Genomic DNA, 23280 nt, shown 5'->3' with positions numbered 1-23280 from the left:
GCCTGTAAAAACAGAAAAGGAAGGCAGAAGAGGAGGCTAGAAAGATGAGGCAGAGGCCGGGCGTGGTGGCTTATGCCTGTAATCCCAGCACTTTGGGAGGCTGAGGCAGGCAGATCATGAGGTCAGGAGATCGAGACCATCCTGGCTAACACAGTGAAACCCCATCTCTACTAAAAATACAAAAAATTAGCTGGGCGTGGTGGCGGGTGCCTGTAGTCCCAGCTACTCGGGAGGCTGAGGCAGGAGAATGGTGTGAACCTGGGAGGCAGAGCTTGCAGTGAGCCGAGATCAGGCCCCTGCACTCCATCCAGCCTGGGAGACAGAGGGAGATTCCATCTCAAAAAAAAAAGAAAGAAAGAAAGAAAGATGAGGCAGAAGGGGAAGTCATGGAATTCCAAGTGTGAAAAGGATTCCATATGCTGTCGCTGGCTCTGGGATGTGGGTGGGAGCCACTTGCAAAATTGGGAGAGAAGCCTCCAGGAGCTCATGGAAAGCATAAGGAACACAGGAACAAAGGCTAATGCCCAGCTGATGGCCAGCAGGAAACAGGGACTTCAGTCCTACAACCACAAGGAACTGAATTAGACTGGCAGCCTGAATAAGTGTGGATATCAGTTCTTTCCCAGAGCCTCCAGTAATGGACTCACACCTGTGACACCTTGATTGGAGACTGTTGAGATGCATGATGGATTTCCAATATATGGAACTGTGATCTGATAAATGGATATATTTCAAGCCACTCAATTTGTGGTAATTTGTTACAGTAGTAATAGAACACTGACATAATCCCGGAGAACAATTAGTCCCTTTTTGAAAACTTTTGCCATACTTGGACCTCCTTGTTTAGAATTGCTGAGTAAAATCCCTTGGTATATCAGATGCCTCTGCCCAGAAAGAGGAAACCTTGAAAGCTTAGATACCTGGCTGGCCATGGAGGGGATCACCCAGGACTAGCTTCTCTTTGTCACCTTTTGGGCTTCAACCTGGTGCTCTGGTTCTCATTTTCTCCTTACAATCTATGACTCTGAGTTTGTCCTGAAGGAAGCTCCTTCTTTTTTTTTTTTTTTTTTTTTTTTTGAGATAGAGTCTTGCTGTCTTGCCCAGGCTGGAGTACAATGATGCGGTCTCGGCTTACTGCAACCTCTGCCTTCTGGGTTCAATCAATTCTCCTGCCTCAACCTCCCGAGTAGCTGGGACTACAGGCACTCACCACCATGCCTGGCTATTTTTTTGTATCTTTAGTAGAGATGGGGTTTTGCCATGTAGGTCAGTCTGGTCTCAAACTCCTGACCTCAGGTGATGCACCCTCCTCGGCCTCCCAAAGTGCTAGGATTAAAGGCGTGAGCCACTGCGCCCTGCTGGAATCCCCCCCCCCCTTTTTTTTTTTTTTTAACCCCTTGCAAAATCAGTGATTTATTGTTTACAAAGGGCAGCTCTGTCTGCTCGTGATCTCCTACTGGAAGTTACCTGTGTGTGGGTGAGAATGGTTTCACAATCGTTGCACCAGGGAGTGGAGAAGGACTTATCAGGGTGCACAAACCCTTCTGCAATTCCACCTGCCTTCTTTTGTAGCTCCTGGAGTGGTATAGCTGGAAGGCAGTGTGTTGAAGGTTGCTCAATCCCTTCCTTGTCCAGATGAGGGGTCTGAGGCCCAGGGACATGACACAGTTTCCTCAGTGTCACACAGCTTTGAGTTTTAGTTCAGGTTCTGAGTCACAAAAATGACATAGGTTGAGGGTAGCGGGGAGAAAATATTAGGAACTTGCACATGTGTATTTTATTAGCAAATTTGAGTTCAGTAGCAAACTGGCATAATGTTGAACAACAGTGCGTTAAGTACTCTTGACAAACTGGGGGCTGGAATTGTTGATCATTGAGTTGAGAAGAGTGGGGCAGGGGACCTGGGCCACCCACCCCAGGCTCAGCTTTCATGTATACTTTATCCTACTACTTTTCCTGGCACCTCTTTTGCTGAAAAATTGACCTGGTTGCAGAATTTCTCACTCCTCTGCTAAGAAAAATCCTGCCTTCCTGCAGCTCTCTGGGCAGAATTCAGTAAACTAAACAGAGGCGCTTTCATCTCTCAGGGCCATGCCATCCACTCTCACTTTTCTTAAGCCTTGTTTGTTTCCTCTGCCTGAAAGAAGCCTTTTGCCTGGTGTGCCAGGGTTTGCTGGAGCCAGAGAACATCCAGGGCAGTGGATGCTTTGTTCCTGAGCCCCTGTGAAACCTCAGAAATGCCTGTTTACATTAGAGTGAAGTTAGGCTGGCACCTTGGGGAAAGGTTGTCAACTTTGCCCTACAAATTCCTGGGTGTCCCCACAGGGCACATGCTGTGACTCATTCTTCAAGCTAGAAAGTGGGTGGAGGCCTTACAAACCAGCTTTTGAGTAGTCTATAAATGAAGTCTCCTGATCCTTGAATTGTCGTATCTGGGTCATTTTACATGTTTGACTGTTGAACTACTCTTTTTTTTGAGATAGGATCTCACTGTGTCACCCAGGCTGGAGTGGAGTGGCACACTCATGGCTCTCTGCAGCCTCAACTTCCCGGGCTCAGGTGGTCCTCCCACCTCAACCTCCCTAGTAGCAGGAACCACAGACACATGCCACAAATCCTGGTCAATTTTTTGTATTTTTTTGTAGAGATAGGGTTCCACCATGTTGCCCAGGCTGGTCTTGAACTCCTGGGCTCAGGCCATCCACCCGCTTGGGCCTCCCAAAGTGCTAGGATTATGGTGTGAGCCACTGGGCATGGCCCCTGTAAGCCACATTTGATGTGTATTGGTCTGTATTGTAAACAAAGTAAGATTAAACTCGGGCCAGCCTAGAGAGCCCATGGGCTGTGGTCTGCATACCTGGAACACTTAGGAGTCCCTTAGGTGGTTTTCACTGATTGCCGTTAGTCCTCAAGGTTAGCAGTGTGAAATTTGGGAGTTTAGACCCTTTGGTTCCAGTATAAATGATAGAACCTGGGCTTTAAAGCTTCAGGGGATCCTCAGAGTCATTTGCACCAAAACCCTCCTTTCATTTGTTGTTATTTATTCTGCAGACATTTACTTAGTACCTAATATGTGCCAGCACCAGTCCATGCTTTCAAGGAGCTCACAGTTTTTTGGGGGAGATCAGCCCTGGACAAATGGTGGTCAATGGACAATGCATGAAGCTTGTGTCTGATATAGAGAGGCATTCCCCAAAATGTACTCCATGAAACAAATGCCATGTAGATAGGTATGTGGAGAAAGGATCCATGGTAAAGTAGGTTTGGAAATGCTGGCATGTGAATACTATAGTAGAACCAAGAAAGGTGCCTGATTCTGAGAATCTGGAAATTATAATGTTAATGACAGTAATTATTTTGAGAATCTAATTTGTACTAGACACAGAGGTAAGTGCCTTATATGGATAAGTGCCTTACATTTTACAGAATTCATTAGTTTGGATGTGCCATAATTTATAATTGTTTTTTCTACGAATAGAAATTTGGTTGTTTTCCACTTGAATTTACTGGGTGAAAGCTTAGTTTTGTCATTTCAAGAGGGGCCTCTCAGGCTTCTGAATAGCTTTGCCAGTTGCTGCACATGTAAAGTGTTCTTTGGATTTCGGAACTGTGGCTTGTGTTTCCCTTTTGAGTCTTGAGTGAGGTGAGCATTTGCTGATGTCTCCAAATTTTGTTTTTTTCAGGAAGTGCTTATACTTAAAATATTTATTTTGTAGCAGTATGTTTCTGGGTTAAGTGTCTGGCAGCTATAAATGGAAACATAGATACTAGGAGGAGAAACAGTAGTGATTTAGGGCTATTGATCATGATTTAGGCCATATCCCTCATTTTATAGGTAGTGAAAGCGAAAGTTATATAAAGCTTGGTTGCAAAACCTCTTTAAGAAATCTTCACATGTTAGGGCCAGGCCTGGCGGCTCACGCCTGTAATCCCAGCACTTTGGGAGGCTGAGGTGGGTGGATCACTTGAGGCCAGGAGTTTGAGACCAGCCTGGCCAACATGGTGAAACCCCATCTTTATCAAAAATACAAAAATTAGCCTGGCGTGGTGGTGCATGCCTGTAGTCTCAGCTACTTGGGATACTGAGGCAGGAAAATTGCTTGAACCTAGGAGGCCGAGGCTTCAATGAGCCGAGATCGCGCCACTGCACTCCAGCCTGGGAGACAGAGCACAAAACCTGTCTCAAAAAACTAACAAACAAACAAACAAAAAACAGAGAAATCTTTACATATTGGAGCCTTTGTAAAAAAAAAAAAAAAAAAAAACAAAAAAAAACAAAAACCAAAATCATATTGATTTAAATGAAACTGTCTTAGTTTTCAGAAGAACAATTGCATTTTGCAAAGGGAGAAAGTATTTCAAACTTCGGTGTATGGATTAGATAGAATATGTCTAAGTACAGGTTAAAGAAGGCTTGAACGAGGGTTCAATTTGTTAATGCATTTTAAAACCTTTTCAAGACCACATTCATCATCTACTGTTTTTCTGCCTACAGCATTTTTCTATGTTGATAAATTAATATCTGCTCTGACACTTCCTCTTGGCATGGTTGACTTCTTGATAGCTGTCGCATAATTAATGACTCGATCCTCTGTTGTGGCATGTTGTTTGTAGCATTTCACTGTGCCGTATATCTTTGACCTATATGTACTTTAGCCAGAGAGCCACAGTAAATTTTGTCAGGCTGTTCTTCCAAATGTATACTCCTCGCCTTACTCCAGTAATACATAAGACTATAAGTTTCCTAAATCAGTTGTGAACTTCAACGTTGTTATATTTTTTAAATCTTTGTTGTTGTTTTTTTAAAATCACTGTTAAGTTTCCTTAAACTGGGTGTGTATGTGTGTTGCGTTTTGGCAGGGGGAGGGAATTTTTATATCCTTTGCCCATTTTTCTTTTGGGCTATCTGCTTTAGGTCTGTGAATGAAGTGCATTATTTACATGTTGATTTTAAGTGTTCCTGGTTTAATTTCCCTGCCAGTTTTACTTTACCATGTCTTCCCCACCTTTTGAGTTCTTTATGGTGACCTGTGTTAGTGAGAGCCCATGAGGTGTCATCAGCAGACTTGGAGTCCCTCAGGACCATCAGGGTCTTTGAGTTTCTAAATGTCTGCCAATTGTTTTTGTGTATAACAGTAGCTTAATTGGGTATAGAAGTCTTATGTGACTATCTTTCACTTAAATTTCTGAGGAGCTGGCTGGGTGCTGTGGCTCACACCTTTAATCCCAGCACTTTGGGAGGCCGAGGCAGGTGGATCACTTGAGACCAGGAGTTCCATACCAGCATGGGCAACGTGGTGAAACCTCATCTCTACTAAAAGTACCAAAATTACCTGGGTGTGGTGGTGTGCGCCTATAGTCTCAGCTACAGACTAAGATGGGAGGATCACCTGAGCCCAGGAGGTCAAGGCTGTGGTGAGCTGTGATTGTGCCACTGCACTCCAGCCTGGGTGATGGGAATGAGACCGTGTCTTTATAAATAAATAAATAATAAATTCTGAGGAATTATCCCACTGGTATGGCATGTAGAGATGTGGGGATACCTTTTTAATGTTTGTCAGATTTTTATCTAAATCTTTGGAATTTAAAATTTTTACTAGATTATATCCAGGAGCTTATTATTAGTTTTTCATTGATTTTGTCTGGGTCTTGGTGTAGAACCTTTTGATTTAAAGGTGTAAGTCTTCACCTCTAGAAAATCATTTTAAAATTAATGTTTTTATATACTTTACTCTTTTTGTCTTAAGCCTTTTTTGGTTTTTCTGGAACTCTCATCAGTGTGCCTTTTTATCTTCTTGGTTTAGGGATGACTTCTCAAGCTAATTTATAGATTCGTTATCTGCATTCACTAATCTTTTCATCACTTAATTGAAATAGACATACAAAGAAAGTGTATGAGAGCTGGGCTTGGTGGTGTGCACCTGTAATGCCAGCTACTTGGGAGGCTCAGGCAGGAGGATCACTTAAACCCAGGAGACCAACCTGGGTAACATAGTAAGACTCCATATTTTTTAAAAAGTGTAAAAATAGTGTATGAATTATAAAGAGGGCAGCTTGATGGAGTTTCATGCACTGATTCTAGTCAGCAAGTCAGTCTCCAGACCAAGAATCACAACTTGACCAGCATGGAGAAGCCCCCTTGGGCCCCACTGGGGGTGGGTTGTGGCAGTGCCCAGCTTCCCTTGGCTTCAGCCAGTGAATTCCCATCCTGGACCCTTGACCACCATTGGTGACTCTTGGGGGTCTTCTAGTTCATCCTGCTCAGTCCTCGGCTGTCTAGAATGTTCTGGGTTCTGCTTGAGGATTATAGGTTTTTGTAGTGAGGCAGCTTATCCATTCATCTGTATTTGAGTCACTGACTAGGCATGACAATCCAGTTTTCTTTTTTTTTTTCTTTATGCCAATCCAGTTTTATCTACATGTTGTTTTGCAGAAATTCCTAAAGGTTCCAAGCTTCTCTTGTTAACTTTCTTTTCTCACCAGGGATATACAGACTCTCCTACCCATACTTCCCATTTTCATGTTTATTTTTTCATGTTAATGAGGGCAGGAAGTTTATTGCCTGAGTATGTCTAATGTGAAAATCTGAAATTTGAAACTTTTTGAGTGTTTACATGACACTCAAAGGAAATGCTCATTGGAGCATTTCAGATTTCGGATTTTTGGATTTTGGACGTTCACTTGGTAAGTATAAGGCAAATATCCCCAAATCTAAAAAAAATCATTTTTTTTTCTTTTTGAGACAGAGTCTTGCTCTGTTGCTCAGGCTGGAGGCAGTGGCGTGATCTTGGCTAACTGCAACCTCCATCTCCCAGGCTCAAGAGATTCTTGTGCCTCACCCTCCCGAGGGGCTGGATTTACAGGCATGTGCCACGATGCGCAGCTACTTTTTATATTTTTTAGCAGAGATGGGGTTTCACCATGTTGTTCAGGCTGGCCTCAAACTCCTGACCTCAAGTGATCTGCCCACCTTGGCCTCCCAAAGTGCTGGGATTACAGGTGTGAGCCACTGCGCCCAGTCAAAAATCCAAAATTTGAAACATTTCTGTTCCCAAGCATTTCAGATAAGGGATACTCAGTCTGTAATAGGAATTCCTGGTGTATTTTGGTAAATAAACTTGTTGGGAAAAATGTCACAGATTCAGGGCTGTAGTTTTCTTTCAGAACTGACTGTACCATGTTGGGTGAAATGTCTATTAACTTTCTCTTTTTGTGTGTATGTGTTTTTTAAACAAACGATAATGCATCATTTATTAGAGCAGTGGTTCTCACACTTTTTTTGTGGGTGTGGTCTCAGGACGCCTCAAAGTTATTGAGCTTCCTAAAGCATTTTTATTTAAATGATTCTATTGATTCATATGTATTGTATTAGAAATTGAAACATAAGATGTAAAACCACAGGGATACGAAAGTTCCATTAATTAGCTTTCACAGCAGTGGCATCATCACACATAATGTAGTCTCTGGAAAATTCCACTGTACATCCATGAAAGAGTGAGAGCGAGAGTGTCTGACTTTGTAGACCCTCTGAACTAGTCTCAGGAAACTCCAGGGATTCTCAGACCATACTTTGAGATCTCTTGTGCTAAGGAATGTTTTGTAGGTTTCCTTTTTTATTAAGCTCCTGTTTGACATTTTGTGTGTACACATGTGGTGTGTGTGCAGGTGTGCTGGGAAGTGAGGCAGCGGCACTCCTGAAATGTGTGGGAAATCGCCTGCATGTAGGTGTGTTGTTGCCGGCGCAGAGCGGAGTGTTCAGCAGCCTATGTCACATGCCATCATTTCTCAGCAGTTATCTTTAGTCCCAGTCAGATTTTAAATGAGTCTCACTCTGTTGCCCAGGCTGGAGCCCAGTGGCATAATCTCAGCTCACTGCAACCTCTGCCTCCCGGGTTCAAGCAATTCTCCTGCCTCAACCTCCTGAGTAACTGGGATTACAGGTGCCCGCTACCATACCTGACTAATTTTTTTTTGTTTGTGTATTTTTAGTGGAGATGGGGTTTCACCATATTGGCCAGGCTGGTCTTGAACTCCTGACCTCAAATGAGCCGCCCACCTCGGCCTCTGAAGGTGCTGGGATTATAGGAGTGAGTCACCATGTCCAGCCATTTTCATCAGGTTCTTAAAGGAGTCCCCTAATTTCTCACTGTAGCTTAAGGTAGGGGCATACCTTAAAGTTCTTCGAGAGCTGAGAAGTTATTGTGGTTGAAAGAGTTTAAGAGAAACATATCTTATGTAATTCAATATACAAATAAAAATGTTACCTCTCTTTGTGTGTATAAATCCTGTAGGAATACAGGTTTTAGCTGTGCTCCAGTGTGTTTTGCTTAGAGCTGCTTCAAGGCAGATTTCAGTAAGCAAATGAAGCCATGTGCTCCACATTTTGGTCAGTATTGATTAGTTGAATGGAACTTTGCTGCAGTTATTTTATTGAAACTAAGCAATGTGATTGGAGATGCCTTGACTTGAGGGAAACACATTTCAGAATTCGCAGTCTGAACTCACGTCATCCCAGGGCCCTCATTTTCTAAAGATTGTCCAGGTTTATCGATAGACTCTAACTGTGCCCCTCTCTTTCAATTGTCCCATAGATTCCCTGTAAGGAGCCCCTGCTGGTGCACCAGAACTACCGGGGGCCATCTGCCCAACTGCCCCAGACTCTGGCAGTGGGGCCCCCGATGGCAGTGGGCACCTCCCCGTGAAACCTGCCAAGCTGGACGCCACAGCTCTGCACGACGACACTTTGGCCAACTCCGTGCCCCCTTTGGAGGCATGCAACCATGCAGTCCTAGCCTGCAGCCCGGGCATCCCTGAGGAACACTACATAAGCGAGGCTGTGGAAGATGCTCCCAGCTACAGAGGGTACCGGGATGCCTGCACCATTACTGGTATGGGGGCCTTTTCCCTGCCAGGGAGGAAGGGAGGAAGGTTTCAGTCACTGAGGACTAGGGAAGGAATGCAGCCACATGGGAGGGTCTCAGGGAGGTATGCAGAGAGGAACCACCAAAGTGCAAAAGACTCCGAGCTTTGGGATTGTAAGACCTCCCATCCAGAACTTGTTCTGCCAGGGAACCATTTTGTAACTTGTGTCAGTTGTTGACCTACTATCCTGACTGATATGCAGACAGCACTTTACTGAATTGTCATGAAGGTTAAAGATGGTAACATCCAAACCTGAGCAGCAAGCATGGCCCATCACAGGCACTCAGTGTATTGAACCCTTCCTTCTCTCTTTGCACTCAGCTTCTTCAGATATAAGACAAGTATAGTGGGAATAACATGCACTGTCATTGTGGGATGCAAAAACAGAAAACTACATGGAGTGCCCTTTTGTACACCATCAGGATTTGCCCAGACATGGATTTTTACAGATACCTGTGTCAGTCATAACTCTCAGTGTCCCAGCTGGTAATCACCTCACAGTGGGAACGTCTGCTGTGCAGGCACTTAGTACTATAGCTATTGCTTTTTTATTTTCCCCAAGGAAGCATTGAGACAATTGCTTGAAGCTAGCACAAGAGAGGGCTCTCAATGGAAGTGGTGTGGGATGGTGTGCATAACAGCAGCACGTAGCAAAATTATAGTTCATTCATATAGTTGCATTCATATAGAAGTTTGCTTAATTTCTCATTTTTGTCTGCAGCGTTTGCTTTTGTTTGTCTGTTTGAAGTAATGCCTGATGACAGCTTAATATATGCAAGTTGGCTTCCAGTAGCTTCTCTTGGTTCTGTGTTACCAGTTAAGCCTTGAGGACCTCCTGTGTGTCAGGGGTTTCCTGGATACAGAAAGGCACAGAGAAGGCCGGGGGTCCCAGCCTGATGCCTAGCTCCTGTGCTAGGCCCCCACACACCTCCTCTCCCTTTTTGTCAAGTGGCCCACACGTGTTGTCCTCCACTTGGTGACTGAGTCCCTCTCCCGCTTGCCTGCCCCCTGAAGGACGCAGTTCCAACATCTCCCTTTTCTCTACTGCATCATTCTTTTCCCCTTGCACTTGAGTCTTTCTTATTAGTGCAGAAACATGCTATAATCTCCCTCTTTGGAAATAGAATCCTTCTCAGTCCCGTGTTTCCTGCAGGCCAGTGTCTCTGCTCTTCTGTTTGCTTACTCTAGTTTTTCTTTTGTTCTCTCTGGAGTCCACTGCAGGCAGGCTCATGCCCCACCACATTGACAACCTGGTTCAGTCCAGGGGTCTGTCCTCTGCCTTCACCTTACTTCACTTTTCAGTGGTAGTTCACACTGTTGCCAAGTCCTGTGTCCTGGAAGTACAGTCTTTACTTGGCTTCTGGGTCCCCACACTCTCCCTGTTCTTCTGCCTCAGTGGCTGCATTTCTTCTTCTCCCAAGCCTGGGAATGTTGAAGGGCCCAGGGCCCAGCCTTTCCGCCTCTTTGCTCTTATGTGCGCACCTGTGGAGCACTTGATCTCACCCAGCACATAGGTTTTAAAATCGCCTTCTAGGCCGGGCGCGGTGGCTCACGCCTGTAATCCCAGCACTTTGGGAGGCTGAGGCGGGCGGATCACGAGGTCAGGAGATCGAGACCATCCTGGCTAACATGGTGAAACCCCATCTCTACTAAAAATACAAAAATGAAATTAGCCAGGCGTGGTGGCGGGTGCCTGTAGTCCCAGCTACTCGGAGGCTGAGGCGGGAGAATGGCGTGAACCCGGGAGGCAGAGCTTGTGAGCCGAGATCGTGCCACTGCACTCCAGCCTGGGTGACAGAGTGAGACTCCGTCTCAAAAAAAAAAAAAAAAAAAAAAAAAAAAAATCGCCTTCTGTACTGGCCGCTCAGTGGTTTCTGTACTCAGCCTGGCCCTTTCTCCTTAAGGCCAGACGTCTCAGACAGACTCCACCTGAGTTTCCACTCGGATGTCTAACAGGCATGCCAAACTCAAATGACCAAAAATGAGCTCCTGGTTTCCACTTGCACCTGCTTTTCTTAGGGTTTTCCCCATCTTTGTAAATGGTGCTTTCATTATTCTAGTTCCTCATGACAAGAACCTTGGAGGCATTTGTGATTCTGCCTTTCTGCGATTCATACCCCAGTTTGTCAAGAATTCTGTTGGCTCTACCTTCAGAGTATGTCCAGAATCTACCCAGCGTTTACTATGTCCCAGCCACCCCCATCTCACACCTGGGTGACCGCACTGGCCTCCCAGTGGGGCCTCCCACTGCTACCCTTGCCTCCGTAAAATTCTTTCTCCGCCCAGCCATGAGAGTTGGCTTTTAATACAGTCAGATGGTTTAACTCTCCTCCAAACTTCCAGTGAGCTCCCCTCCTATAGAGACCCTGTAAGGAAGGGGCTGAATGATGGGAATCCCGCTTTGCCCCGCTGATCTGCCTTCTCTGTGCCCTCCATGCTCCGGGCACACTGGCCGCCTCACTTAACCTTGAACTCACCAGGCACATCCAGCCTCAGGGTCTTTGGATTGCCTTAACTCCAGATATCCTTATGACCCCCTCTTCCTTCTCCAAGTGATATTTTATTTGATGCTTTTTGTGACCCCCCCAATACAGAGTGATCTACCTCACCTTTCCCCATCTCCCTTTTCTGCTTAATTTTTTCCCCCAGACTTAACCATCCACTGAGCTACTATATTTGTGTTTTGTCTCCCAAACTTGCAGTAGACTGTAAACTCGTGGAGGGCAAACTCTGTGTCTGCTTTCCACACTCCTGAATCCAGTGACTAACGTAGTGCCTGCCTGTGGCCAGCGCTCAGTGAACATTTGTTTGGTGTATCAGTTGTGTCGATTTGTGCAGTGGGTACTATTATCCTCTTTGTGTAGGTGAAGAGTCTAAATCTCGAAAGATTCAGCACCTTGGTGAAACTCCTGAGTGGCAGGAGTTGCATCCAGGTCTGTAGGACCCCAGGGCAGGGGTTCTTTGCTGCCTAAGAATGCAGTCTAGTTGGGGAGACAGATGAGTGAGTAGAAATTGGCTGTACACCGAGGTTAGCACAATGATAAGCACAGCACAGGAGGGCACCAAGGAGGGTGCCAGGCTGAACCTTGGAGGGGAAAGGACAGGAGAAGACCACGAGGGCTTTGTGGAGGAGGCAACGACCCAACTGCATCTACATTAGTCCAAACACATGAATTGATCCTTGGAATTCTAGTGGCATCTGTACCAGTGAAATCCAGGAAGCATCCAGCCTGTTAAAGTGGTTTCACTTTCTCTGAACGTGACAATGGAGGGTAAAGAAATGGCAGAATGTAGCGCTGAAACTTCACAATTGGGCACAGTGGCTCACGCCTATAATCCCAGCACTTTGGGAGGCTGAGGCGGGCAGATCACCTGAGGTCAGGAGTTCAAGACCAGCCTGGCCAACATGGTGAAACCCCGTCTCTACTAAAAATATAAAAACTAGCCGGGCGTGGTGATGGACGCCTGTAATCCCAGCTACTCGGGAGGCTGAGGCAGGGGAATTGCTTGAACCTAGGAGATGGAGGTTGCAGTGAGCTGACACAGTGCCACTGCACTCCAGCCTCGGCGACAGAGTGAGACTCTGTCTCAAAAAAACAAAACAAACAGAAAAAACCCCCAAAAAACAAAGAAATGGCAGAATGTAGTGCTGAAACTTCAAGCCCTATAGGATGTGGTGACTTGGGGGTTCTTTGTTGGGACCAGAGGAAAGCTGAGAAACAGCTCAGTGCTGTTGTGTTTAGCACTGGCTTGGTAAACAAGAGAGTAAACACAGACACTCTTATGCGTTTAAGGGATGGGCTGTCAGGTGATGGAGAACATGCTCAGATTAAAGTTTTATTAGGCAGTCATTGACAGGAAGACGTTAAATGGAAAAAAGTTCTCCGAGAGACCTAGACTATCCCCAAGAATGCATCTGTGGCCTCCCAGGGCTTTGCCAAGTGCAGTCTCAGGACACCGCTTGGCATTCAGCCCTTGATAAATTCACTCCTCCCCCAGTTCCCAGCAAGCCCTGAGATGAACAGCAGACTTTTTGTTCCACTTTAATTTTTAGGCAAAACTGAATGCCCGTCACAAAGCCCCGTTCTCCTTGCTACTCCCCTACCCCCAACGTAGAGGTGTCACATTTTTGGGTGCGTCATTTTCTGTTTGGGGTGGCTTAACAAGATGAGCTGATAGGGTTCTCAGGCTGCCTGGAGTTACGTAACCCATTGTGCTTCCAGGACAGCTCACAATCTTAGGATTTGCCCTAACAAGCAAACTCAGAAAACTGCTGAGGAAGGCACGGGAGGGCGGCTGTGCGAGGCACTGCCGGGGCTGGGCTCTCATGGAGGCTCGCTCTCTTCGCTGAAGTGCCTTTGGAGTTGATGTCTGCACATGGCATTGGTTTTTCAATTCGGGCAGCCCGTCAGGGCTCAGCCTCTGCCAGGACTCTGCCACGGCAAGCTCATTCGGACAAACTCCTGTGGTAAGTTTGTTTGCCAGGTCTGTCTGCTGTCTGTTTTCTTTGTGGTGTGGTCAAAAGGAGAAAAGACCACAGGAGAAGCTGTCTCTCTCTTGCCCTGTGCTGCTTGGGAGGCTGTTCATGGTCATGTGGTAGAGAAATTGCCATGTTGAATGGTAGGCAGAGCAAAGGGACTTTAGAGACACAACCACCACCCTCACCCCCCACATCTCCCGTTCCCAGGTCCCCTGTCCCCTTGCCCAGGCTCAGTAGGTGCAGGTGATAGTTGCACGGCATGAGCACAGGGCTGAGTTGAGCCCAGACCCCCTGCACTCCTACTCCCTTTCCCCTCACGGTTCTCTGCAGTGGGTGGACAGGGTTTCTGAGGCCTCCTCTGCCTCTCCAGCTCTGATTTCTCTAATCCTATGTCTTGTCTTTATCCTGATTTCTTAGATGCTAACCTGGTATCTTAGGTCAGCAAGGAGTTTTTCAGAAGGTGAAGGACAGAGTTAGACTCTCCCTCCCTCTCTCCCTTTTCCCTCTCTTCCACCCTCTGTTTCTTTTTTGTCCTTTACTACATGCTTGGGCCTGGGACTCAGATCCACACCCCAGTGATGGAGGGCTTGCTAATCAGGTCTGCTGTGGCTTGTCTCTCTTGCTGTGGGGCTGACACCTCTCACTTCCTCTAAGCTGGTCAGAGTCCGGTGGTTGATGACCCATCTGGTTTCTGTCCTGTCTACATGCTGCTTCCTGAGAGCTGTCTGGGCCAGAAAACAGTTAATTCCTGAGAGAAGTGAGCTCCTGTTCCATTCCAGTCAGTTTTGGGCTTTAAAACATGTAAATCTTATTGAATAAGCCTAAAGACACTTTAAACATGCATCTTACTGAGGCAATCATATTGATTTCTGCATGTTGGAACAGCATGCACCCAAGGCCAGGTTTTTACTGGGGTTTGTGTTAATTCCTGGGGTCAGAGAAGACTGGTCCTGCCCTCAGAGCACAGAGGTGGGCCAGGGTGTAAAGGAGAAGCTGTAAACCGAGTGAGAATTGCCTAGGAAAAATCTGCTAACAGGAGTAGCCTTGCCTGGGAGGACTCTTCATCAAAGGCCCATGGCTTAGAATTTATTCCTTTTATTTTTTTTATGTTATGTTATGTTACATTACGTTACGTTACGTTATGTTATGTTATTTCATGACTCACTGTGTTGCCCAGGCTGGTCTTGAATTCCTGGGCTCAAGTGATCCCCCTGCCTCGACCTCCCAAAGTGCTGGGATTACAGGCATGAGCCACCATGCCTGACCCAGGATCTTTTCCTTTTCTATCACTGATTTAAGCCATAAAACTTGATGTCTTATCCTCTGAAAACATGCTCAAATAAAACATTATGGAATTCTTACACATCTTATTAATTAAATTTAAGGCCTTGTCAATTTCTCTCTAGTATAATTTTTGTGTTTTCTATTGGAAATTTATAATCTAAATGGGTCTTTTATTTGGCTATATTAATGAAACAAGAAAGAATGGACAGTGAAATATATATCCCTTTTACAACAGAGTGAGAAAATGTAAATTACAATATAAGGAATAACACATATTTTCTGAATGTATAATTTAGAAGTTTTTTTTTTTCTCCTCTCAGTGGAATCTCCTTTATTTCACAGTTGATTTGTTTTTGCAAATGGAATGCAGAAAGGGGCCCTGTTATGCTAATTGCTAGAGAAAGCATTTGATCTTTGCAAAACCACAGAAACATTCACCTCTGCCTTTTAAATATGCTATAACTGATTTGGGGGTCACCAGCTAATCTTCCTACCCTTCAGTTCCCTTATGACTAGGTGAGTAGGTAGAATATTTATCACAAGTTTTTGACATAAGTTGTGAAATTTATTTAAAACGTTACTTGTAAGTTTTTTTTCATGTAATTTTGGACCATAGTTCTCAAGTATTTGATATATTTTTATCTTCTCCTAACTGGTTTTAGTTCTGCACTTGAAACAAATTTTTTCTCTCCTGTCCTCTTTCCCTCCCCTCTCTTCTCTTTTCCCTCCCCTCTCTTCTCTTTTCCTTCCCTCCCCTCCCCTCCCTTCCCTTTTTCCTTTCCTTTTTCCTTTCCTTTCTTCCCCTCCCCTCTCCTCGTCTCCTCTCCTTCTTTCCTTCCTTCCTTTTTTTTATAGAGTCTCATTCTGTCACCCAGGCTGGAGTGCAGTGGCATGATCTTGGCTCACTGCAACTGCCACCTCCCAGGTTCAGGCAGTCCTCATCCCTCAACCTCCCGAATAGCTGGGATTACAGGCATGCGCCACCACGCCCAGCTAATTTTTTGTGTGTTTAGTAGAGACAGGGTTTTGCCATGTTTCCCAGGCTGATCCCAAACTCCTGAGCTCAGGCAGTCCACCCGCCTAGGCCTCCCAAAGTGCTAGGATTATAGGCGTGAGCCACTGTGCCTGGCTGAAACAAGCTTTTCGTGTATATAATGTATCAATCTTTGTTCACCCCAAACTATTTTTGGAAGTTGGCAAATAATAAATTATAATAGAAAAGAAAATGGCAGTTTTTGGCAGAGTGGCCAGGTATGGGCCTCGGCACCCTGTTCTTCCTGCTCAGCCAAGGTCTGTTGTAGGAACGTTGACTGGGAGTGACTGAGAGGATTCAGGGTGCAGCAATGCCAGGCTCAGCCTGAGCAGCTAGGTTGGTGTGTGAGTGTGGGACTCATGGCCCCAGGAGGAACTTTGGAGTCAGAAACCTCTCTGTTTTCACTGATCCCTGATCTCTCATAAATACTGAAAAACTTGAGCAAGTCAGGCTGAAACTATCAGGAGCTGAAACTTTATTTTACTTTTAGAGTCAGAGTCTCACTCTGTCACATAGGCTGGAGTGTAGTGGTGCAGTGCAGTCATGGTGTATTGCAATCTTGAACTCCTGAGCTCAAGTGACTTTCCCACCTCCACCTCCCAAGTAGCTGCGACTACAGGCTGGAGCCACTGTGCCTGGCTATTTTTTTTTGGTAGAGATGGGATCTTGCTATGTTGACCAGCTGGTCTTGAACTTCTGGTCTCAAGTGATCCTACCACCTTAGCTTCCCGAAGTGTTGGGATTATAGGTGTGAGCCCCAGTGCCCGGCAAAGGTGTAACTTTATAACTAGATCTGGAAGAAATATAATGTTATAAATCCTGTTCTAGGTTTCTCTAGAGAAACAGAGCCAATAGGAGAAACTTATATAGAGATTTATTACAAGGAATTGTGTTACTTGATGGTGGAGGCTGACAACTCCAAGATGTGCAGTTGGCAAGCTGGAGCCCTGGGAGACCCAATGGTATAGTTGCAGTCCAAAGGCTTGACAGGATTGAGGCCCAGGAACTGGTGTTCCAGTCCTGAAGACCCTGGGGGTGGGTCAGCCTGCTTGCTCTATTCAGACCCCAGCTGATTGGATGAGGTCCACTTCACTCACGGTAAGGAGGCATCTGTTTTGCTCAGCCTACTTATTCATGTTCATCTCACCCAGAAACACTACCACAGACACATTCAGAATCATTCTTGACCAAATTTCTGGCCACCCCATGGCCCAGTCAAGGAGACACATATTACACAGTTAGCCTTCACAGATCCTAACGGTGGCTGCCATTTACTGAGGAGTAGCTCTGTGCCTGGCAGGTTTCCAAGTGCGGCTCCTGGAACTCATGTTGTCCTCAGCACAGCTCTGAGGTGGGTACTGTTACCACCCTCACCTTTGAGGAGGCACAGAGTAGGCAGCTTAACCTGTTGTATAAAATAGGGATCCTTGAGGTTTAGACCCGGCAGCATTGTTTTCTGACCCTCTTTAAGTTACTGTTCTTCATTTTTTTTCTTTTTTATTAATTTCATTTACTGTTAAATGGGGTTTTAAATTATGAAAATAACACATGCAAGTGGTAAAACTTGAAAGTGTACCAAAATATAGTCAGTGCAGAGCAGCCCTCACTCCACCATCAGTGCAGTTTAATGGGTAAACAAATCATTCCAAGAAGTTTTTATGCACATATTCATTTTCTAAAAAACACAGGTGGGACCATATCCTATTCCTTGATCTGCATTTTAAGATGATTAACCATATTACTTAAAATGAATTCACATACTATTACCTTATTCTTTAAAACAGCGACATGATATCCCATTGTTTGGCTGTATCATCATCATCATCATCATTATCATCATCATCAGTCATTTAATTAAACCAGGCTGTGGTCTGAATATTTGTCTCCCCAAAATGAGTATGTTGAAACCTAATCAGCAGTGCAATGGTATTAGGAGGTGGAGCCTCTGGGAGGTGGTTAGGTCACAGGGGCAGAGCCCTGATGAGTGGATTAGTTTCCTTATAAAAGAGGTTTTGGAGAGCTAGTTAGCCTGTTCTACCCTGTGAGGACAGAGTGAGAAGGTGCCATCCGTGAACCAGGAACCAAGCCCTTACCAGACATCTGCTGGTGCTTTTATCTTGGACTTGTCAGTCCCCAAAGCTGGGAGAAATAAATGGTTATTGTTGACAAGCCACCAGTTTATGGTATTTTGCTCTAGCAGCCTGAACAGGCTAGGAAAACTCAGCAGCTCTCAGTCCTGGAATACTTAATATTTCTTTTTAGAAGAAGCATTTTGTAATTCATTTTTTTATTACCCTTAAATGGAACTCATAGATAACTCTTAGGATTCGTAGAATCCTCTTAGAAACATAATTTTATTTATTTTATTTCTATCTTTTTTTGAGCTGGAGTCTCGCTCTGTTGCTCAGGCTGGAGTGCAGTAGTGTGATCTCAGCTCACTGCAACCTCCGACTCCTGGGTTCAAGTGATTCTCCTGCCTCAGCCTCCTGAGAAGCTGGGACTATAGACGTGTGCCACTACACTCGGCTAATTTTTTGTGTTTTTAGTAGAGGTGGGGTTTCGCCATGTTGGCCAGGCTGGTTGGTCTCAAACTCCTGTGCTCAAGTGATCCGTCCACCTCGACCTCCCAAAGTGCTGGGATTACAGGCATGAGCCACCGCGCATGGCCAAACACATAATTTTAAAAGAATCAGTGTAATGCCTTACCGTACTGTAAAGGAGAAACTAAAGAAAAATGACATAGCTTGTATTTCAAATGTTGCTGAAGGGACATAGCCTCATTAGGACACATCATGAGCAGTTAGGCCCTGCCCCTGCAGGTAGAATTGCTGTGAAGGGGGCAGCCACAAAGGCAGTGAAGCATGCTGGCTACTCAAGGGTCCAAGACAGAACCACTGCAGCAGCCCCCATTGATGGATGCTGTAAGTTGTTTTCAGTTCTTGCATTTTAAATGGTGCCTCAAGTGCCATTCCTACTTATTGGCTTAAACAGTGTGCAACAAGAAAAATGCATACAGTTTAAAGAATACACTTTGAGGTTTTCCACCTTCATCCTATTCCCAGCCCTCTGCCTTTCCTCCCAAGGGAATGACTGTTGCTTGTTTATGTTTCCAAAAATGTTCTGTGCGTGCGTTTGTATGATATGTATGTCCCCTCCCCTGCTTTGAAAGCTTTCTACACATGGGAACATACACTAAACATATTGTTGCCTTTTCTCCTTAGTAATCTATATTGGAGACCTTTCCACTTAGCATACATCCATCATATTCTTTTTGCTGGCTGCCTATTTTTCATTGTCCATAAATCCCACGATTGATTTAATTAATTCCCTATTGTAAGACAAGTAGATTGTTTCCAGTGTTCTGCAAATACCACTGGGTTGGGGATAGCCATGTTCCCACATATTTAAACAAATAAGTGATGAATGTACTTGTGTGAATTCCTAGGCTGTGGACTATAATTTGATGGAGCGAGTCATAGAGGTTGTATGGTGTGTGTTGTTCAGATGATGTGGGAGAGTGTGTGGGCGCTCACTGTCTGCACCCCTGGTATGAGCACATTTGCTCTTTGCCAGCTGAGGTGTATAAACAGCAGCAGCCCCGATCTTGATTTATGTTCCTCAGTGTGTAGAGGCCGAGCATTTTTGGTATTTCCTGGAGGAATTTTTATTGTCTTTTCTGTGATCTGAGATAAATGCTTAACAGTTTCTACTTTTAGCTCATGGAGTGATTGCCTCCAAAATTGTAATTACTATTTATATCCTATTTATATACTTTCCTTTCCATCCCTCATGTAGCACGTCACTGCCTGGTAGGCTTGGATTTTGAATACCACGTGGCACCTGCTGGGCGTACCTGAACTTTATATCAAGGACTCACCACACAGTTTATGATTTGAGTTTTTAAATTTCCCAGACATCTGTCTTAGAAAACAGACCAAACACATACTGATAGGTTGGTCCATCAGAGTGTGCTCTGGGAAGGGTTGTGGAGGTCTCATCTTTTAAACTGCCGTGATACTGACAACTATGTCAACATCAGGGTCCAGTGGCATTTCTATTTCCAGAGGAGTATCTTGGAGGACCTTTATTTTAAGTTTTCCTTTCCTCCCTTCTTTTCATTTTTTTTCTTCTCACCCTCTTCTCTCCCCCATCTCTCCTTCCCACTTTCTGTCTGTTTCCTCTCCCCTCCCCTCCTCCTCACCCCGATATCTCTCCTTCCCCTTGCTCCCTCCTTTCTTCTCTTCCTCCATCCCCACTCCCCTCCTTTCTCTGCTTCTCTCCTCCTCCTCTTCCTTAAAGAAACAATGGCTTTCTTTTTTTTCTTTTTAATAATTATACAACTGAGGTGGATCTAGGTTGGTGACGCCTTTGGAAGCTTTGCAGCATTCAGTAGAGCTTCTTAGGTACAGGCAGCAGGCAGGTCACAGGCCGTACTGGGTTAATGTTCTTTGGTGCTTTTCCAGCACATGGAGGAAGGGAAGTTGGGCCTGTGGTCAACTGGCCCTTTCCCAGTTGAGTCTGCAGGTTGTGAGTGTGCAGTAAGTCTTTTGAATTATTAGCTGGAGTTAAATGGGAAGGAAGAGGTGAGGATATCAATAACGTGAAGCGGGAAGGCTGAAGACCGTGAGTTCTGTGAAGGGAACCTGACCTGCGGGAGAGAGGGAGGGAGAAAGAGAACAGAGAGCTCCAGCCAGCTCACCCTTTGGGGTGACTGGAAGCTGCCTAGCAGGTGGTTTTGCCCTAATTTACAAATTTACCGCCCTATTAAGGCCTTATCTGGTCCAGGCTCACTTCCTACTCTGCCACCTTCTATCACGGTGTTGGAAAAGAAGGAGTGCCTAGCAGGGTTGGCCTTTTGAGCATGGGAGTCCACGGTGTCCCCTTGGAGCCCAGTTGCAGGGAGAGCAAGGTGGACAGGTGGTTTCATCCAGAATTGGGTTTTGCCGTATGGGTGCTGTGAAAGTCCCACGAGAGTGAGAGAGGCTGAGCCTTAGGCACCAGCGTTGCTGGAGCAAAGGGCTGGGGGATTCCAGCTGGACAGGAAGGGGGCGGTAGAGGCCATGCAGAGGAATTGAGGGGCTGGGGGTCTCCATGGAATAGCGGGGATAACTGAGGGAGAGCTGTGGAGCCGGGGGGAGTTGCAGTCAGGGAGGGGGGCATCTGAATTCTAGATTTCAGAGGTGGCCTGGGTGTGGCTGGCAGAAGTGGCATGTGATAGGAGGGCCATGGAGGTCCCAGACTTGAGAGCTGGGGAGTCAGGTGGTGTCAGGTGTAGGGGTGGCAGCAGCAGCCTGGATGAGTGGCTGCACTCTGTGGAGAGGATGGCCGCCAACCTCTACCGGGGCGGAGTTGCTGATGGGTGGACGAGTGGGCATAGGCAGGGGGTGACCCAGCTGGATGGCCTGAGTCTCAAGCGAGCGAGGATTTTTAAAGGCAGATGGGAGAAAATGAGAAGGGGAGGTGGCCCAAGGAGCCAGAGGATGCCGGCACCAACTCCAGACCTGAGTGTGGCAGCTCAGAGCAAGACCCTAATCTTGACCTTCCAGGGGGTTTAAACCCTAGTTTGATTTTGACCTAATGATGGAACATTTGCGTGGAACAAACTGAACCTTCTTAGTGGGAGAGATGGAAATGGTTGGGAAGATGACGGTGAGCTAAGCCTGTGGCCAGGGGCCTCTCCTTCAAACCCCAGCCACACAGAGAGGGAGAGTCATGCTGAGGGACCCTGACATTCTTCTCTTAGTAGGAATTCTGTTCTCTTTCCCAAACCAACATGTTCGGTTTCAGCTTATCTGATAAATATAATTATGCTCTTTTGTTCAGCTTTGAAAAATCCTGACCATAGACCATTCAGGTTGTCATACCTGCAGGTTTGAACTCATTGCCCAGTGCTATTTTAACGTTGTTTTTCCCTATTTATGTGAGTAGAAATGAGAAGAGGCAAAGCTGACTTTGTGACAGGGCCTGGAAGTTTTCTGTGCCCAGTGTCTCTTCCTTTGCCTTTAATTTGAATTCAGGCTGCCTGGGATGTGTGGTAAAGAATGGGCCTGTCCAGGTGAGGATGCAGCACCACCTAGTGGGCCAGAGATGCACTAGCAACAGGAGCCAGGTTTTTGCAACTTTTGGAATGAAGGAAAGGGTAAGAGTTAATTGTAGGAAGAGACTGCCAGGGTTAGGGCCAGTGGCTGATGCTTGTAATTCCAGCACTTTGGGAGGCCGAGGCAGGAGAATCGCTTGAGCCAAGGAGTTTGAAGCCAGCCTAGGCAACATAGTGAGACCCCCATCTCTACAAAAAATACAAAGCTTAGCTGGTGTGGTGGTGCATGCCCTGTAGTCCCAGCTACTTGGGAGGCTGAGGTGGGAGGATCACTTGAGCCCAGGGTGTAGAGGCCACAGTGCGCCATGATTGTGCCACTGCACTCCAGCCTGGATGACAGAGCAAGAGACCTTGTCTTTCTTAAATAAAAAAATGGTGACAGGTAAGGCAGGTGACTTAAGTTGTGTAGAAGAAAAGAAATCTTCTCCCATCTCATCCTTTCTCCTGCCTTGTTCCATCTACCTTTATTCTCTTCCCATCCACTCTGTTTACTGGAACTAATTCCAGAAGTAGTTTTTGTAAGGGACGGTGTCATTATAGCCAAGTGTGGCCATGTTTTTCTTGCGTGGACTCATGTAAGGAGATTCTGATGAGGGTGTAATTTCATTCCCATGTAGTGAACTTTATTCGAGCTGTCAGTGATTGTACTTTACAAGACTTTATTTATTTATTTTGAGACAGAGTTTTGTTCTTGTTGCCCAGGCTGGAGTGCAATGGCACAGTCTCGGCTCACTGCGACCTCTGTCTACTGGGTTCAAGTGATTCTCCTGCCTCAGCCTCCCCAGTAGCTGGGATTACAGGCACCTGCCACCACACCTGGCTAATTTTTTTGTATATTTAGTAGAGACGGGGTTTCACCATGTTGGCCAGGCTGGTCTCGAACTCCTGACCTCAGGTGATCCACCCGCCTCAGCCTCCCAAAGTGCTGGGATTACAGGCGTGAGGCACTGCTCCCGGCCAACTTTACAGGACTTTAAATTAGCTGTGTATTAGTCATATGTTGCTGTAGGAGTGCTAACAGCCTCCAAATCCTAGTGGTTCCCACAACATTTATTTCTTGCTCACAGACATGGGTCACCTGAGGATTGGCTTTGTTTGTCTCTTATTTGGGGATTTGGGCCACAAAGTTGGGACCTACCTAGGGACATGTTCTCCTCTGGGCAGAGGACAAGAGCTCAAGAGGACAGGCCCAACCACACCACACAGGCATGCGCAGAGCCTCCCACTGGACATGGAGTTATGCCGGCCACAGCGAGTCATGTGGCTCAGCCTGAAGTCACAGAGTTGTGAAATATTTTGCCCATATTGGGCAAATAGTGAACCATAGCAAGAGTGATTCAGGAAGGATGCAGGAAGAATTGTGGACAAAGTGAACAGCTTAGAATTTAGAATATTCTTAGGTGACAGGAGTGGCACTGAATGGCCGAGGTACATTAGTTGCTTTCAGGAAAGCCTCGTGGTGCC

The 23280-nt window shown here is 45.8% G+C and overlaps 1 protein-coding gene across 6 annotated transcripts in view; it reads left to right on the top strand.

Annotated features, from left to right (window-relative positions):
- The window catches only part of TRAK1 (trafficking kinesin protein 1), a 215200-nt gene that overhangs the window by 65231 nt on the left and 126689 nt on the right, over nucleotides 1–23280 (top strand). For 2 of the 6 annotated variants that reach the window (XM_055281439.2, XM_063611301.1), the window contains exon 2: nucleotides 8592–8888. The exons of 1 other annotated variant lie outside the window; for it this stretch is intronic. Coding sequence is in view for 3 of the 5 variants with exons in the window: in XM_055281462.2 (XP_055137437.2) it covers nucleotides 13300–13390 (91 nt within the window). In the remaining 2 variants the exon portion in view is untranslated. Of the gene's footprint in view, nucleotides 1–8591; nucleotides 8889–13071; nucleotides 13391–23280 lie in introns of those variants that run through there. 3 more of the 6 variants (XM_055281462.2, XM_055281404.2, XM_055281410.2) reach the window with 3 other exon arrangements.

This window comes from Symphalangus syndactylus, chromosome 1 (assembly GCF_028878055.3).
Source record: "Symphalangus syndactylus isolate Jambi chromosome 1, NHGRI_mSymSyn1-v2.1_pri, whole genome shotgun sequence".
Taxonomy (NCBI): domain Eukaryota; kingdom Metazoa; phylum Chordata; class Mammalia; order Primates; family Hylobatidae; genus Symphalangus; species Symphalangus syndactylus.
This window is presented reverse-complemented; position numbering and strand designations above follow the sequence as displayed.